General features: G+C 41.8%; 2 protein-coding genes across 8 annotated transcripts in view; both read right to left on the bottom strand.

Moving 5' to 3' along the window:
• Window positions 1-9,946, bottom strand: part of LOC127002249 (intraflagellar transport protein 81 homolog) — a 22,073-nt gene extending 12,127 nt beyond the window's left edge. For 6 of the 7 annotated variants that reach the window (XR_007755914.1, XR_007755913.1, XR_007755912.1 and 3 more), the window contains exons 1-6: window positions 9,804-9,946; window positions 4,812-4,938; window positions 3,776-3,909; window positions 2,311-2,491; window positions 1,332-1,487; window positions 235-430 (exon numbers count right to left, since the gene is read on the bottom strand). Coding sequence is in view for 2 of the 7 variants with exons in the window: in XM_050868056.1 (XP_050724013.1) it covers window positions 235-430; window positions 1,332-1,487; window positions 2,311-2,491; window positions 3,776-3,909; window positions 4,812-4,919 (775 nt within the window). In the remaining 5 variants the exon portion in view is untranslated. Of the gene's footprint in view, window positions 1-234; window positions 431-1,331; window positions 1,488-2,310; window positions 2,492-3,775; window positions 3,910-4,811; window positions 4,939-6,426; window positions 6,505-9,803 lie in introns of those variants that run through there. The other variant, XM_050868057.1, reaches the window with a different exon arrangement.
• On the bottom strand, window positions 7,883-16,422 carry LOC127002250 (COMM domain-containing protein 7-like). Its single transcript, XM_050868058.1, has 5 exons — window positions 16,035-16,422; window positions 11,711-11,798; window positions 11,098-11,306; window positions 8,490-10,022; window positions 7,883-8,420 (listed from the first exon to the last, which is right to left on the bottom strand). Exons 1-3 carry the CDS (start codon window positions 16,095-16,097, stop codon window positions 11,107-11,109), a joined length of 351 nt encoding a protein of 116 aa, XP_050724015.1. The 5' UTR covers window positions 16,098-16,422; the 3' UTR covers window positions 7,883-8,420; window positions 8,490-10,022; window positions 11,098-11,106.
• Between the last annotated feature and the right edge of the window lie 35 nt (window positions 16,423-16,457).

The raw sequence follows: 16,457 nt of genomic DNA on the forward strand, positions 1-16,457 counted from the left end.
ACTTATGCTCTTTCCCTTCTTGCAGGCCAGCCGCACACACACACACACACACACACACACACCATCTCCCTTTCCTTATCTTTTCTTCCCTTCTCTTCCCTTCCCTAATACACACACACACACACACACACACACACACACACACACACACACACACCATCTCCCTTTCCTTATCTTTTCTTCCCTTCTCTTCCCTTCCCTAATACACACACACACACACACACACACACACACCCTCAGGAGTGGTGCCCATGCCAGCCTTGCGCAGGTCCTTAAGCTGTGCCTGGAGCCTTGATATCCTCTGCTCCGCCAGCTGGGTGGCAGACTGCAGGTTAGCCTTCTGCTGCACCATCTCCTTGGACTTCTCCCTCTCCTGACGTAGCCCACGAGCCGAAGACAGCATCCCCTCGCTGTTTGGGGTCCCGTCAATCTGCACAGGTGGTCATGGGGTGAGTTAATGGCTTGTTATTGCTTGTTATTCATTTGTTATTTGTTGCTATCTCCTATGTTATCCACCATGTATCCTTTATCCTGTTAATTCTTCATATCACAAGGTCCCTTAGAATGAAACACAGCAATTCCTCAGTTTACCAGTGCCTTACTTTACGAGTGTTTTGATTTATGAGCAAAAAAATTCACTAAAGATGCCTTGGTTTATGAGTGGTGACTTGGTGTCCGAGCATCCTGTTTGTACGAGTCGAAGGCACGAGCAAGGGTTCCCTTTAATCGCTGCACAACGAAAGCGCTCAGAGCAGAAAACAATGGGAATGGGTCTCAGTCCATGTTGTACACTCACACAGGTAGCACCCACACGCTCATGTCTGCTTACGTTTGTGCTCTAGTGTGTGATCTTTGCGTTTTCAGCACTACACTTACTTAGAGTTTTGTTTATGAGTTTATTGGCTCACAAGCAAAATTCCGGAACAAATCAAGCTCGTAAACCATGATATTATTGTATTTCAAGTCGTACAGTGCCATGATATCTTTAACCCCTTGACTGTGGATTTCCTACAAGAAAACATCACCAAGCTACAGGAATGGAACAATAAGTGGTTGCTACAGGTCAATGAAGAAAAATCTAAAGCCCTGCACCTTGGGAGGGGATATCCAGCATACCAGTACCAAATGGGAAACACTCTACTATCCACCACAGAGGCAGAGAAAGACCTAGGAGTATATGTTGCCAGGCTACTAGTGAAGGCCAAATCCATGCCAATCACAGCAGACGGGTTAAGCTTAAAAACTGAGGTATGGCTGTATATATAAAGTCTATAAATACACTGTTCTCAAACGACACAGGGTATTAGTAAGAGAGGTGCTGATTCACTTACCTTCTGCTTCATCCTCTCAATCCTCCGCATCACCAGGTCCCGTTCCTCCTCCATGGCGGTGATGTCGCGTCGCAGCTCCACCGTGGAGAAGCCGCTGGTCCGCAAGGCCTCGTGTTCGCGGTGTACATTCTTGAACTGGTCAATGAGCTCCTCGTACTGAAACAGGGAACAGGCATTATATATACAGGGGGAAAGACAGTGGTCAATATTCTTAAACGTATCAGTCTCCCATTTTGACTATGGTCGGTATTATAAGACACTTTCCCTTCTAACATCAACTATTTCTAAAGGTCAAAGAGGGGGTCAGTCGGGTTCTAATGCGTGTTTCTTTAGGTTCATGGTACAGAAGAAGGGTTAAACTACCACCAGGGTCAAAAAACTACTACTGGAAATGCCCAAAACTCCTATGAAAGCCTTGTTAAATATGTGAACTTAGGCGACGAAATATTGAGTAATACCGCCCTATATCCCAAAGGCAACAGAGAATGTTAACCAGGTTTTCATGGGTAATTTTCCTGTTCAAGATGCATAATATGATTAGTTCCTGGGTAGTGAGGTTAGGTGGGGTTAGGTTTACAGGAGTTGCCTTTTATGGACCTACTGACCCCTTATGTTCTTATGAAAAGGCAGAGTAACAGAGTACCAACCTAGCAAGTACAGAGGTCCAGGCAAGCGGAGAACAAGATGAAGAGATGGAATTAGAACCATTTAAACTAACAGAATGTCAACCCAAGAACTCTAGAGCCCAAGACAGACAGAGAACCAGATAGAGATGAAATTAGAACCTCAAAAAGCAATAACTAACAGCCCAGAACTTAAAGAAATGAAAGCAGAGACAGAACAAGATGAAGAGATGGAATTAGAACCATTAAAACTAACAATGCCAACCCAAGAACTCTAGAACCCAAGACAGACACAGAACCAGGTATAGAGATAGAATCAGACCCTCCACCAAGCATACAACCCCACAAATCCCTACCTTAGAGTGTATATCAGCCACATCAGCGTCTCCCAGGATCTCGGCAGGCACGTCAAGCTTTACGAGGTATTTGGCAAGGTACGCTCTCTTCCTCAGTTCGTCCATGCGCTCCAGCAGCCAGGCCAGGATGGGGTAGATGACGTGCTTGTCCCCAGAAACAAGACCCTGGCGAAAGTTGTTCCTGGAAAGTGATGGAGAATGATTGATGAGTTGATAGGGAGAGAGATAGATGAATGAGGCTTAACCCGGTAGCAGCAATGGGCCAAATTTGTGGCTTTACCGTGTAGCAGCGACGGGCCAAATTTGTGCCATGATATAAACCCCCCAAAATAGATGATGCATAAACTGATCACAAGTGCTTTGATATATATTATGAAATGGTTTGTGTGAGTGATGATTTTTCTCATTTTTCTCGCTTAGAGGGGCCTTTAAGAAACATGATCCAGGCAGCTACCGGGTTAACAGAGGTAGGTAAATAGATAAATAGATGGAGATATAGATAGATAATGTGCTTGTCCCCAGAGACGAGACCCTGTCAAAATATGTTCCTGGAAAGTGACATAGATAGATTGATAAGTTGATAGGGAGATAGATAGTTGAATGAGGCTTAATAGAGGTAGGTAAATAGATAAATAGATGGAGATATAGATAGACAATGTGCTTGTCCCTGGAGACGAGACCCTGGCGAAAGCTGTTCCTGGAAAATGATGTAGATAGATTGATAAGTTGAAACGGAGAGAGATAGATAAATGAGGCTTAACAGAGGTAGGTAAATAGATAAATAGATGGAGGTATAGATAGATAATGTGCTTGTTCTAAGAGGTGAGTGAGTATTGGAGCGAGAGAGTTGGGAGTAACAGAATTTAATGTGAAGAGGGAGTGCCAGAACAGGGAGAGAGGGAGACACTTCTGCCGCCTGAGAGAGCAGGGCTTCGGAGATATAGATAGATAGATAGATAGATAGATAGATAAATGCCAGAGCAATAACATAACAGGCTTGGTAGATATATAAATGCCAGAGCAATAACATAACAGGCTAGGTAGATATAAAAAATGCCAGAGCAAGAGCGTAACAGGCTTGGTAGATTTATAAATGCCAGAGCAATGACATAACAAGCTTGGTAGATATATAAATGCCAGAGCTATAACATAACAGGCTTGGTAGATATAAAAAATGCCACAGCAATAGTGTAACAGGCTCGGTAGATATATAAATGTCAGAGCAATAACGTAACAGGGAAGGATTGAGGGAGGAGAAGACCGCCCGCCTGTGAAGTGGATCAATAGGGTGAGTGAGTATTGGGGCGAGAGAGTTGGGAGTAACAGGATTGAATGTGGTGAGAGGGAGTGCCAGAACGGGGAGAGAGGGAAACACTTCTGCCGCCTGAGAGAGCAAGGCATAGATAGATAGATAGATAGATAGATAAATGACAGAGCAATAGCGTAACAGGCTCGGCACACTCACATGGCTTCATCCGGCGGCTTGTACTTCAAGATCCGCAGCATCCCCAGCATCCGGACAGCCATCTGCTCCGGCTCCTCCTCGCGGATGTCCAGGCGGTTCTTGGGATCAATCTCCGCAAACACATCATTGAGAACCTGGACGAGAGATAGATAAATAGATAGATGGATAGATTGGGAAATAGATAGGTGAGAATAGAGGTAAATAGCTGGGGAAATTGGTAGATAAATTGGGAGATAGATGAATAGAATGGGAGATAAATAGATAAATGGACAGATAGGTATATTGGGAGATAGATAGATAGATAGAGAGAGAAGAGAAGAAGATAGAAAAGTAGAAATAAGAGAAGGGAAGAAAAGGGAAGTAGATGTAGAGGAAGTAAAGAAAAAAAGGAAAAGAAGGAAAGTGACAAAAAAATAGAGATGCAGATAGAAGAAAGAAGGAAATAAAAGAAAACAGAAGAGAGTAGAGATGGAGAGAAGAAAAGGAAGCAAGAAGAGACAGAGATAGACAGTAAGAAATAGAAAATACAGGAAAAATGAAAAAGAAATAAGAAGAAAAATGAAGAATAAAAAGAAAACAGCAGAAAAAGTAATGAGAAAAGAGGGAGAAAAGAGAAAACGCAAAAAAAAAATAACTATCTCACACATGGCTTTTAAAAATATAGGAAAAAAAGGAAAAAGAAAAACAAAGAAGAAACAGAGACATAGACAAAGAGAGAGAGAAACAGAGACAAACAGAGACAGAGAGTGAGAGAGAGAAACAGAGACAGAGAGAGAGAAACAGAGACAGAGAGAGAGAGAAACAGAGACAGAGAGTGAGAGAGAGAAACAGAGACAGAGAGAGAGAGAAACAGAGACAGAGAGTGAGAGAGAGAAACAGACAGAGACAAACAGACAGAGTGAGAGAGAGAAGCAGAGACAGAAAAAGAGACAGAGAAACAGAGATAGAGACAGAGACAGAGACAGAGAAACAGACAGAGAGAGAGAGAGAAATAGAGAGAAATAGAGACAGAGAGAGAGAGAGCACCCTCCCTAACCTGTAGTAAGGACTCCGCGTTAAGTGCGTCAAAGGAGATGAGGTTGTAGTTCCTGGTGTACGGAGGCTTGTTGAGCTCACTGACGATGAACTTGATCTCCTCACTCATGCTGCCGGCTTTTTACACACTGTGGCAATGGCAAAAAGGAATTATTAACCCCTTGACTGTGGATTTCCTACCAGAAGACATCACCAAGCTACAGGAATGGAACAAAAAATGGTTGCTACAATTCAATGAAGAAAAATGTAAAGTCCTGTACCTTGGGAGGGGATATCCAGCACACCAATACCACATGGGAAACACTTCACTATACACCACAGAGGCAGAGAAGACCTGGGAGTATATGTTACCAGGCTATCAGTGAAGGCCAAATTCATGCCAATCGCAGCGAACAGGTTAATGTTTACTAGACTCGAGGGATGGAGGATTTGTATTCGAAGACATTCAGATACCGTCTTTGGGTGTATTTCATACTCATATTTGAATAATTATTGAGGGAAATCAAAGTATTCTCATTGGTATTCGAGTACAAGGGAAAAGTATTCATATTCTGCAAATAATCTGACGAATACTTCAAAATATATGATGAGAAATAACACCCGTTGTTCCTTACACGTTGTGAGGATAGATAGAGGTAGGTAAATAGATGGGAAGGTGAGTAGATAAACAGATGGGGATACTGATAAATGGAGAGATAAGTGTGCCATCCCTGCATTGACCACTGGCACCAGTCATAAGGCATTGTTCAGGAGCTCATGTTACTGTTGTATGACTTTAGAATAGTGATATCAGGACATCTCTCCTCCCAAAATCGACCTCTCTTTCGTTCACTCCTCTAGATTCTTTTGTAGGAGCAGTGAGTAGTGGGCCTTTTTACATTAGTTTCCTTTTTTTTTGCCCTTGAGCTGTTTCCTCTACTGTAAAAAAAAAGTTACTTCAAGAGGGTATTTTACACTGAAAAACACTCATGAACACTTTAACGAGTATTCAAATTTGTATTAAACTTAAAACCATGTCAGTGTAATGAAATTCATATTCGTAATCATCAGAATTTGAATTATTCATATTCGTATTCAAACATAAAACACTCTTATTTACCCCATCCCTGCTGACTCAAGGTTGACTTAGTTGTTAGCAAGTTACTGGACTCAAATTCAATGTTTCAGTGAGCAGAAAGGAAGAAAAAAATTGAATCATTACCATGTATTTGATTCTCTAAGTGATAATGGTTGCTTTTTCCTCTATATCAAGCCTATTGCAGTGTTAGTATTATAGGGAATCATAAATTTAGTCAATATTGTTACCCTGGATGTAGTTTTTTGATGCTGAAGAAAGGCGAACACCTAAAAAACTCAATTATCGTTACGTATTTGAGTCTCTAAGCGATTTCAAGCCTTTTTCCTTTATCTCCAGCCTATTGAAGTGTTATTATAGTACAAAATTGTTACTTTAGTCAATACTGTTAACCTTGACATTGTTTTTGATACTGAAGAAAGGACAAATGCCTAAAAAAAATTAATTATCATCTAGGCAATGACGACCACTTTTTCCTCTGTCTCCAACCTACTGCAGCATTATTATTATAGGGAATCATAAATTTAGACAATATTGTTACCCTGGAGAATGTTTATGTTGCTGTAGGAAGGACAAACACCTGACACAGCTCTCAGCCTGACTGGGAATGGCATGTGAGGCTTTGTTATTGTTTGCACTCGGTTACCATGGAGACGATGGGATGGGTTGACAGATGTGGCCAAGAAATGGACTTGTTACCCTGTTTTCTAGTTAGTATTACTGATGTTAAGGGTAAATCAATAGGGGTAAAGGGATAAGGATAGAGGTAGGGAGAGGAAACGGAGAGGTAGGAGGGAGAGAGGGAGGAGAAGAGGGAGGAGAGAGAAAAGGGAGGAACAGAGGGAAAGGGAAAGGAAAAGAGAGGAAAGGGAGGAAGAGGAGCAAAGGGAGAGGCAGGAAAGGAGAGAGACAGAGGGAAAAATTTTTTGATATTCAGTAATCTGAGTCTGCTATTTCTATTTTTCCTTTCCTTTCTTTTCTTTTTCCATCCAAATTGTCTTTTTCTCTTTGCTTGACGTGGCTGCCCCAGGAAAGACAAGTATAGCACCTTCCACTTTCCTTCTAGTTGATATTGATGTTAAGGATGAATCAGTATGTAAGGGATGAATGTTGAGATATTTGTTTGTTTATCTGGGCCACCGAGGGAGTGTCAGGACTCGGAAACTGTAGCTGGTAGGAATATGTGTTGAGCCTCTGTGGGAATGGCAGCCCCAGGAGTGACAAGTACAGCACCTTCCACTTCTTTCTGGGCATTCCTCCCCTCTGCAGCCTTCTCCCATACCCCATAACTGCTACACCAGAACCATAGTCCCACACAAATATAAAGTCAGTTTGGGTGGTGTCCGAACCTCTCACAGCGCTTCAGCATCCCCCCCAAGACATCACTCTCTCCCTCATGTGTCAGTTATGTACTATTTGAGAGTGTGCATCAAGTACTCTGTATATATTAAATAAGACCTGGTAGTGTTATGGCCAGGGAAGTCTCCAAGCAGGCCCACACAAACTGATTTCATGGCAAGTTGGGTTGGTATTTTCACAAGCTTCCACCTCTCACACCAACTCTTTCCAAAGGCCAAAAAGGAGATCACTCAGGTTCTAATGAGTATTTTATTTTGGTTCATGGTACAGAGGAAGGGTCAGACTACCACCAGGGTCATGAAACTACTCCTGGAAATGCCCGAAACTCCTACGAAGTCAAATATGAGTCGAACTATAATTCTCGTCTCATAAAACTACCCCTAGAAATGCCCCAAACTCCTACAAAAACAGTCAAATAGGAGTCAAACTATAATTCTCTTTGTCTCGTAAAACTACCCCTGGAAATGCCCCAAACTCCTATGAAAACAGTCAAATAGGAGTCGAACTATAATTCTCGTCTCATAAAACTACCCCTGGAAATGCCCCAAACTCCTACGAAAACAGTCAAATACGAGTCAAACTATAATTCTCTTTGAAGTGACTGAAAAATGCTTGGGGGAGTAATTTAAAGACATACATACATTTCCTTATACCTTTATTATAATCACAGCACTGAGTAAAGCTTTGGTACATGTTGTTATTACAGGTCCCTGCACGAGATGGGGAGACCGTCCATTGAAACGTCATGGATAAAACAAGAAAAAAAGAAGCAGCAGAAGACGAGAAGACAGTCCTGCATGTCCTGAAGGAGATTGAAGATGAGAAGAGAGTCCTGAACCACCCTGCAGGAGTATAAGAAGTCCTGAGCATCCTGAAGGAGTATGAAGATAGGAAGAGTCCTGGACATCCTGAAGAAGTATGAAGATAAGAAGAGTCTTGGACATCCTGAAGGAGTATGAAGATAAAAAGAGAGTCCTGAGCATCCTGAAGGAGTGTGAGAAGAGACCTAAGACATCATGTAGAAGCATGAAGAGAAGTCCTAAGCATCCTGCACAAGTATGAGAAGTCTTGAAGCATCCTGAAGAAGTATAAGAAGAGTCCTAAGACATCCTGAAGGAGTATGGAGATGAGAAGAGTCCTAAATCATCCTGAAGGAGTATGAGAAGAGTCCTGAGCCTCCTGAAGGAGTATGAAGATGAGAAGAGTCCTAAATCATCCTGAAGGAGTATGAGAAGAGTCCTGAACCTCCTGAAGAAGTGTGAGAAGTCCTAAGACATTCTGCAGAAGTATGAAGATGAGAAGAGTCCTAAAACATCCTGAAGGAGTATAAGAAGAGTTCTGAAGGGATCCTGAAGGAGTGCAAGAAGAGTCCTAAGACATCCTGCAGAAGTATGAAGATAAGAAGTCCTAAAACATCCTGAAGGAGTATGAGAAGACCCCTAAGACATCCTGCAGAAGTATGAAGATGAGAAGAGTCCTAAAACACCCTGAGGAAGTATAAGAAGAGTCTTGAAGGAGTGTGAGAAGAATTTTAAGTATCCTGAAGGAGCATGAAGATGAGAAGAGTCCTAAAACATCCTGAAGGAGTATAAGAAGAGTCCTAAAACATCCTGAAGGAGTATGAGAAGAGTCCTAAAACATCCTGAAGGAGTATGAGAAGTCCTAAAACATCCTGAAGGAGTATAAGAAGAGTCCTGAAGCATCGTGAAGGAGTATGAGAAGAGTCCTGAAGCATCCTGAAGGAGCATGAAGATGAGAAGAGAGTTCTGAGCATCCAGAAGGTGTATAAGAAGAGTCCTAAGACATCCTGCAGAAGTATGAAGAGGAAAAGAGTCATGAATATCCTGTAGAAGTATGAGAAGTCCTGAAGCATCCTGAAGAAGTATAAGAAGAGTCCCAAGACATCTTGCAGAAGTATGAGAAGTCCTGAACATCCTGAAGGAGTATGAAGAGGAGTCCTAAGCATCCTGAAGGAGTATGGAGATGAGAAGAGACCTGTGGAAGATGAGTAGTCCTGAGTATCCTGCAGGAGTGAGAAGGAAGAGAAGAGAGTCCTGAGGTAATGTGAGAGTCCTACAGTATAAAGAATTCTCTCTCTCTCTCTCTCTCTCTCTCTCTCTCTCTCTCTCTCTCTCTCTCTCTCTCTCTCTCTCTCTCTCAGACTCACAGGACCCACAGGATGTCCCCCCCACAGGATGTTTACATACCCCACAGACACATAGCCCCCCAGACACATATAGGACTCTGCCCCCTCCTCCCCCCATCTCTTCCTGACCTAATATATCAAATCATCTTACTTTGTCTATATCTGTATGTCTTTATCTTATTATTCTGTGGACTAAAGTTAATCAGTTCTCTTCAATATATTCTTTTCTACCTTAACATAAAATATAATGGATATAATGTCTAAGATCAGTCTATAGTTTCTTTATAGAATTATCCTTCAAAAACTTCTATGGTTATCACCCTCTTAAGAGAAATCAATTAACTTTGTATACAGAATTAACATGACTTTATTTTCTTATGTAATTATCTCTAAAAACATTCTATCGTTCTCACCCATGAAGAGGAATCAATCAACTGTATCCATAACTGACATGACGTTTTCTTGTTTCCAGGGACAATGTGGGAGACGAGACCAGACCAGACAACCTTCTGAGGCAAGCTGTCAGGCCCCCAGATGCAGCAGTGTCAGCAGCCCCAGGCAAGCCGCCAGGACACTGCGTGGCTGCAAATGTCGCCAGGTCATCACTGCGCTGCCTGATGTTACTTGTCTTACTGCAATGAATAAAGAGGATAGAAGTATTACGGTGTTTCATATATGCCTGAGAGAGTGAAGCTGTGTGGTGTCTTGATCCTGCAATATTTCGTCCCAGTTCACAGCAGCCGGAGAGGATTTTTAGACCCACCCAATCGGCACTATTGCTACTGAAGTTGAGCGTTCTAAATCCTTCTTCTTCAGTTACCTGGGTTGGGGTCCCTTTGGCAGATGTCATCAGAGTCAGAGTCACTGTGATTAGGTTATGGTCAGAAATATCAGTGTTGTCAGTTCTGTACCTATGTACTATGTCTTTGCTGTTTGTTAGTAGCAGGTCAAGTGGGAAAAATAACACAAAGAATTAACAAGCTAACTAAACAGTAAAAAAGAAAAAGGACACAAAGTTAGTTAGTTAGTTAGTGCATTGACAAAAGATATTACAAGAACGTCACACCATAAGAAAACTAACACAAAGAATTAACAAGCTAACTTAGTCCATGCAAAAATAATACAGACACACTGACAGGCAAGAGAGAGAGGGAGACAGAGAGAATGAGAAAAAGAGAGAAAGAGAAACAGTGAGACACACAGAGAACATGAGATGAGACTTAAGAGAGAAAAAAAAGGAGACGAGAAAGAGATAGAGAAAGACTGAGAAAAACAGAAAAAGAGAAACATAAAGTTTGTTTCTCTTTTCCTTTCTGTTTATGTCATAAACAGAAAGAAAAAGAGAGAAACAGAGAAGACGAGATGAGATTTAAAGAAGACAAACGAGATGAAAGAGATGACAAGACAAGCTAAGACAATAATGACAGAGATGATGAGAAAAAGAGAGGAAGAGAGATAGCAAGACAGACAGAGAACATGAGATGAGACTTAAAGAAAAAGAAAAGTAGACGAGATGAGAGAGAAAAAGAAAGAGACTGAGAAAAACAGAAAGAGAAACATAAACAAAAAGAAAAAGAGAGAAACAGAGAAGACGAGATGAGATTTAAAGAAGACAAACAAGATGAAAGAGATGACAAGACAAGCTAAGACAACAGAGCCCCTCACAAAACCCCCTTCCTCCACCTCTCTACACACTCCACCACTCACCACAGGCGGCTAAGGAAGGTGGCGGGCATGCTCCAGGCTGGCTTTGCACTTCTCCAGCTGGTGTAGGAAGCTGTAGAACTTCTCCAGCGACATCTCCACCACCAGCTCCTTGTTGTTGCCCTTCCTGCCGTCAACCGGAGCCCTGGAGATGAAGTTAACCTGTACGAATGTCTTGCCAGCCTCATCCTTCTCGGAGCTGCCGGCCACCACTGGAAAATGTGTCGTGCTTAGATTCTTAACATTTAATAAGTATATATCACGGCTATTGTCATATTTGTTACCCTTGTTACTGTTGCTTTTAATATTATTGTTGGTTATTGCTGCTGTTACTGTTATTATAAGTTATTTTTATTGTTATTATTATTATTGTCAAGAGAATGAGGTTGGTGAATATGTAAACTGTTGTGTGTATTGAGGAGAAAGAGAGAAGGGGGCAGGAGAGAGAGGAAAGGAGAGGAGAGGAGAAGAGGAGAGGACGAGGAGGAGGAGGAAGAGAAAGAGAAGAGGAGACAGAGGAAAGAGAAAAAGAGAAAGAGAAAAAAACAAAAAAGAGAGAGAGAGAGAAATACAAGACAGGAGATGAGGTGACTGTAAAACTGCCTCAGCCCCTCACCTCCAAGCCTCCAGGTCAGGTCCAGCAGCTCCTCCGAGGGGACGCCAGGCTGCTGACACACACTGGAAGCCTCCGCCAGCCAACCACGCTGCAAGGAATAGGGGAGTGAGAGCCAATTCCACAGTACAACACAGTGGCTTTGAGGAGAGGAGGAGGAGGAGGAGGACGAGGAGAAGAAGACGAGGAGGAGAAGACCAAACCAAACTCATCAATCTTCTACACTCCATAATGGTCAGGTTTTCTATGCGACATCAGATACACAATGAAACATTTCCCATATCCACTATATAGGTTTAGGTTTTCAATACAACACCAGATACACAATAAGAGATTTCCTGTATCCACTAAAGAGGCTTAGGTTTTCAATACAACATCAGATTCACAACAAGACATTTCCCATATCCACTAGCTATAGAGGTTTACCATAACAACAGAACTGGGCGAAAGTGTAGGAGGCAAACACTTCCCGCCACAACACAGCCAACAGCTTCAGCACCCAGGGCCAAAGAATATTCAATTGCCTCCCTAAAGAAATCCGGAACCTCACATATTGCCCCATGGAGACGTACAAAAAACACCTGGACTTCCTCCTAAGCAGCCTGCCAGATGAGCCTTTACACACACTCAACAGGGCAGGCTCAAACTCCATCTCAGACCAGCTGGACCTCTATATAAACAACATCAGTAATCAAGTAAAATATGAACTCAAACTACTGTACAATAAATTTTTAAGGACTTTGGTATGCCTCAATCATGTCTCCCCTGGCACTTCTTTCCTCCAGTGTGGTGAGGCTGTGCGAGCAAACATACATCTAACTGTTAACTCCTTGACTGCGGATTTCCTACCAGAAGACCTCACCAAGCTACAGGAGTGGAGCAAAAGGTGACTGCTACAATTCACTGAAGAAAACAGTAAAGTCCCGCACCTTGGGAGGGGATATCCAGCACACCAATACCACATGGGATCACTCCATTATCCACCACAGAGCCAGAGAAAGACTAACTATTAAGCCCTTGACTGTGGATTTCCTACAAGAAGACATCACCAAACTACAGGAGTGGAGCAAAAGGTGGCTGCTACAATTCAATGACGAAAAATGTAAAGTCCTGCACCTTGGGAGGGGATATCCAGCATACCAATACCACATGGGATCACTCCACTATCCACCACAGAGGCAGAGAAAGACTAACTATTAAGCCCTTGACTGTGGATTTCCTACAAGAAGACATCACCAGCTACAGGAGTGGAGCAAAAGGTGGCTGCTACAATTCAATGACAAAAAATGTAAAGTCCTGCACCTTGGGAGGGGATATCCAGCATACCACATGGAAAACACTCCACTATCCACTACAGAGGCAGAGAAAGACATGTAAGTGTATGTTACCAGGCTACCAGTGAAAGCCAAATCCATGCCAATCGCAGCAGAGTGGTTAACTAGCACTTTGGGGAATACTGAGATTACTGCAGCCACTCCACTGCCAGTGACAACAAGGGCACAGGTTGAAGCATATCATATTTATCATAAACAATTAAAAAAGCTAATCTAAGCTGACCTGACCTGTTTCCCATATTTGCTCCATCATAGGTGGCTTGAAATAGGTAAAAAAAAAGATATGGGCATGTTAGCAAAACCAGTCTTAGGCCAAAGGTATTTCCAGCCACACGCATGCCTTGGGGAGGGTGACATGCCAGGGAAATAGGTGGCAGAAAAAGGAGATATGGGCATAACAATACCAGTGGAATATGTGGCTTAAAATAGGTAAAAAAAGAGAAATGGGCATGTTAGCAATACCAGTGAAATATGTGGCTTAAAATAGGTAAAAAAAGAGAAATGGGCATGTTAGCAATACCAGTGAAATAAGTAGCTTGAAATAGGTAAAAAAAAGAGATTTGGGCATGTTAGCAAAACCAGTCTTAGGACAAAGGTATTTCCAGTCACTTATGCATTGGGAAGGGTGACATGCAAGTGAAATAGGTGGCAGGAAAAGGAGATACAGGCATGTTAGCAATACCAGTGAAACAGGTGGCTTGAAATAGGTAGAAAAGGAGATATGGGCATGTTAGCAATACCAGTCTTTGGTCAAAGGTGTTTCCAGCCACACTCACGCCTTGGGGAGGGTGACATGCCAGGGACATAGGTGGCAGAAAAAGGAGATATGGGCATGTTAGCAATACCAGTGAAATAGGTGGCTTGAAATAGGAAAAAAATATATGTGCATGTTAGCAATACTAGTGAAATAGGTGGCTTGAAATAGGAAAAAAATATATGTGCATGTTAGCAATACTAGTGAAATAGGTGGCTTGAAATAGGAAAAAAATATATGGGCATGTTAGCAATACTAGTGAAATAGGTGGCTTGAAATAGGAAAAAAATATATGGGCATGTTAACAATATCAGTGAAATAGGTGGCTTGAAATAGGAAAAAAATATATGGGCATGTTAACAATATCAGTGAAATAGGTGGCTTGAAATAGGAAAAAAATATATGGGCATGTTAACAATATCAGTGAAATAGGTGGCTTGAAATAGGAAAAAAATATATGGGCATGTTAACAATACTAGTGAAATAGGTGGCTTGAAATAGGAAAAAAATATATGTGCATGTTAGCAATACTAGTGAAATAGGTGGCTTGAAATAGGAAAAAAATATATGGGCATGTTAGCAATACCAGTGAAATAGGTGGCTTGAAATAGGAAAAAAATATATGTGCATGTTAACAATACTAGTGAAATAGGTGGCTTGAAATAGGAAAAAAATATATGGGCATGTTAGCAATACTAGTGAAATAGGTGGCTTGAAATAGGAAAAAAATATATGGGCATGTTAGCAAGGAAGCAGGACGTTTCGCCGGTGTGCCAGTTCGCCAGTACCGGCGAACCGTCTTGTTTCATTCATCGGCGAAACGTCCAGCAGGAGGATTCGCCGGTGTGCCAGTTCACCGATACCGTCTAGAAATCATGGACGTATTTGTCTGCCCGACACTGATGGCCCTGGCAGTAAGAATGGTGGCAGCATAAGATAAGGTTTTCTTTAATTGTTAAAACACCTGCACAAAATAAGGGAACAGTAAAATAAGTCATTTTCTCCATCACTCAGGAATTATTTGTACGCAGACAAAAAATTCAAGACATCACCCAGTACACAATTTCTTACGTATCTACTTTCTTCCTACTTTCTTATACTCATTCTTATACCAATATAATTCTTTTATTTTTCTTAACTAATTTTTACATATATATATTTAAGCTACGCCTTTTTAATTCACACTTAAGTCATGATGTACGCGACGTGGTCGCCTCCTTCGTTCCTCCTCCCTCACACTCGCAAGTCTACGTCACTAACAAGCTTTTGTAGCACCATTACCTTAATTATCATCTCCATTTTTTAATATCCTTATGCAAAAATAATACTGAGTGATGGAAAAAAACTATTTTTTACTCATCTACGAATATTTTAGCTTGTGGCCAGTACAGAAGGAATAGTAATACTTTACTCTAACCAAAATTTAACGTAGGAAAAAATGGGAAAATATTTGCACGTAGGCCTATGGTATGAGGCATCAGTTACGGATTTCGAACACTCAAAGAAACTTACAAGGAGTATCAAACACAAATCTTTAACATCTGGGATGATTAATTACGCTCGCACCCAGTGATGGGATTCAATTTTTTTAAGAACAGGTTCTCTATATGAAGGATTTACCAAAATAAGTTATAAGTAAAAGGTGTTCATGGGGGAAAAATTGAGAACCCCTGATTTATAAGCTAACAGTAACAACCGGTTCTCGGGATTAAAGAAATTTCAAGAACAGGTTCTTGCGAACCGGATGAATCCCATCACTGCTCGCACCGTTAAAACTAATTTTAAAAAAAACTTGGCAGACCCTTTGAAAGCTACAAATGACCAGGAGTAATTTTAGTTTTTTTTTAAACTCGATTTTAAAGCACAACAATAATTATAAATCCTCTTTTAAATTACATTTAGTGCATTTTTAATGTCTTTTTCCTTTGCATGTGTGTACCTTTCTGCTACAAATAAATATTTTTTTCAATTTTTTTCCCATGTTTCGTTTTCTTTAACTCAAATATTTCACATTTTAACCAATAACAAAGAAGAAATGTTCAGAGCCTACTGTAGGAATGACCCATAATCTTTGACCGTTGGACGGTTCGTCGAAAATTCAGCGAACCATCCAGAGACCATGGCACGCCGGCGAACCGTCTCGCAATCGTTAGCAATACTAGTGAAATAGGTAAAAAAGGAGATATGGGCATGTTAGCAATACAAGTCTTAGGCCAAAGGTATTTCCTGCCACACTCACATCTTGGGGAGTCGCCGAGAAGGCGGTGAGGACTTGCTGCCCAGCCGGTGGTGTGGGGATCATGGAGGTGGTGGTGGTGGTGAGTGGAGATGGTGATGTTAGCTTATGGTGGAGGTCTGAGGTGATGCTGTGTGCTGGAGGTGGTGATGAGTGGAGGTGATGCTGTGTGCTGGAGGTGATGCTGTGTGCTGGAGGTGGTGATGAGTGGAGGTAATGCTGTGTGCTGGAGGTGATGCTGTGTGCTGGAGGTGGTGATGAGTGGAGGTGATGCTGTGTGCTGGAGGTGGTGATGAGTGGAGGTGATGCTGTGTGCTGGAGGTGGTGATGAGTGGAGGTGATGCTGTGTGCTGGAGGTGGTGATGAGTGGAGGTGATGCTGTGTGCTGGAGGTGGTGATGAGTGGTGGAGGTGGTGATTAGTGGAG

The sequence above is a fragment of the Eriocheir sinensis genome, chromosome 22 (assembly GCF_024679095.1).
Source record: "Eriocheir sinensis breed Jianghai 21 chromosome 22, ASM2467909v1, whole genome shotgun sequence".
Classification (NCBI taxonomy): domain Eukaryota; kingdom Metazoa; phylum Arthropoda; class Malacostraca; order Decapoda; family Varunidae; genus Eriocheir; species Eriocheir sinensis.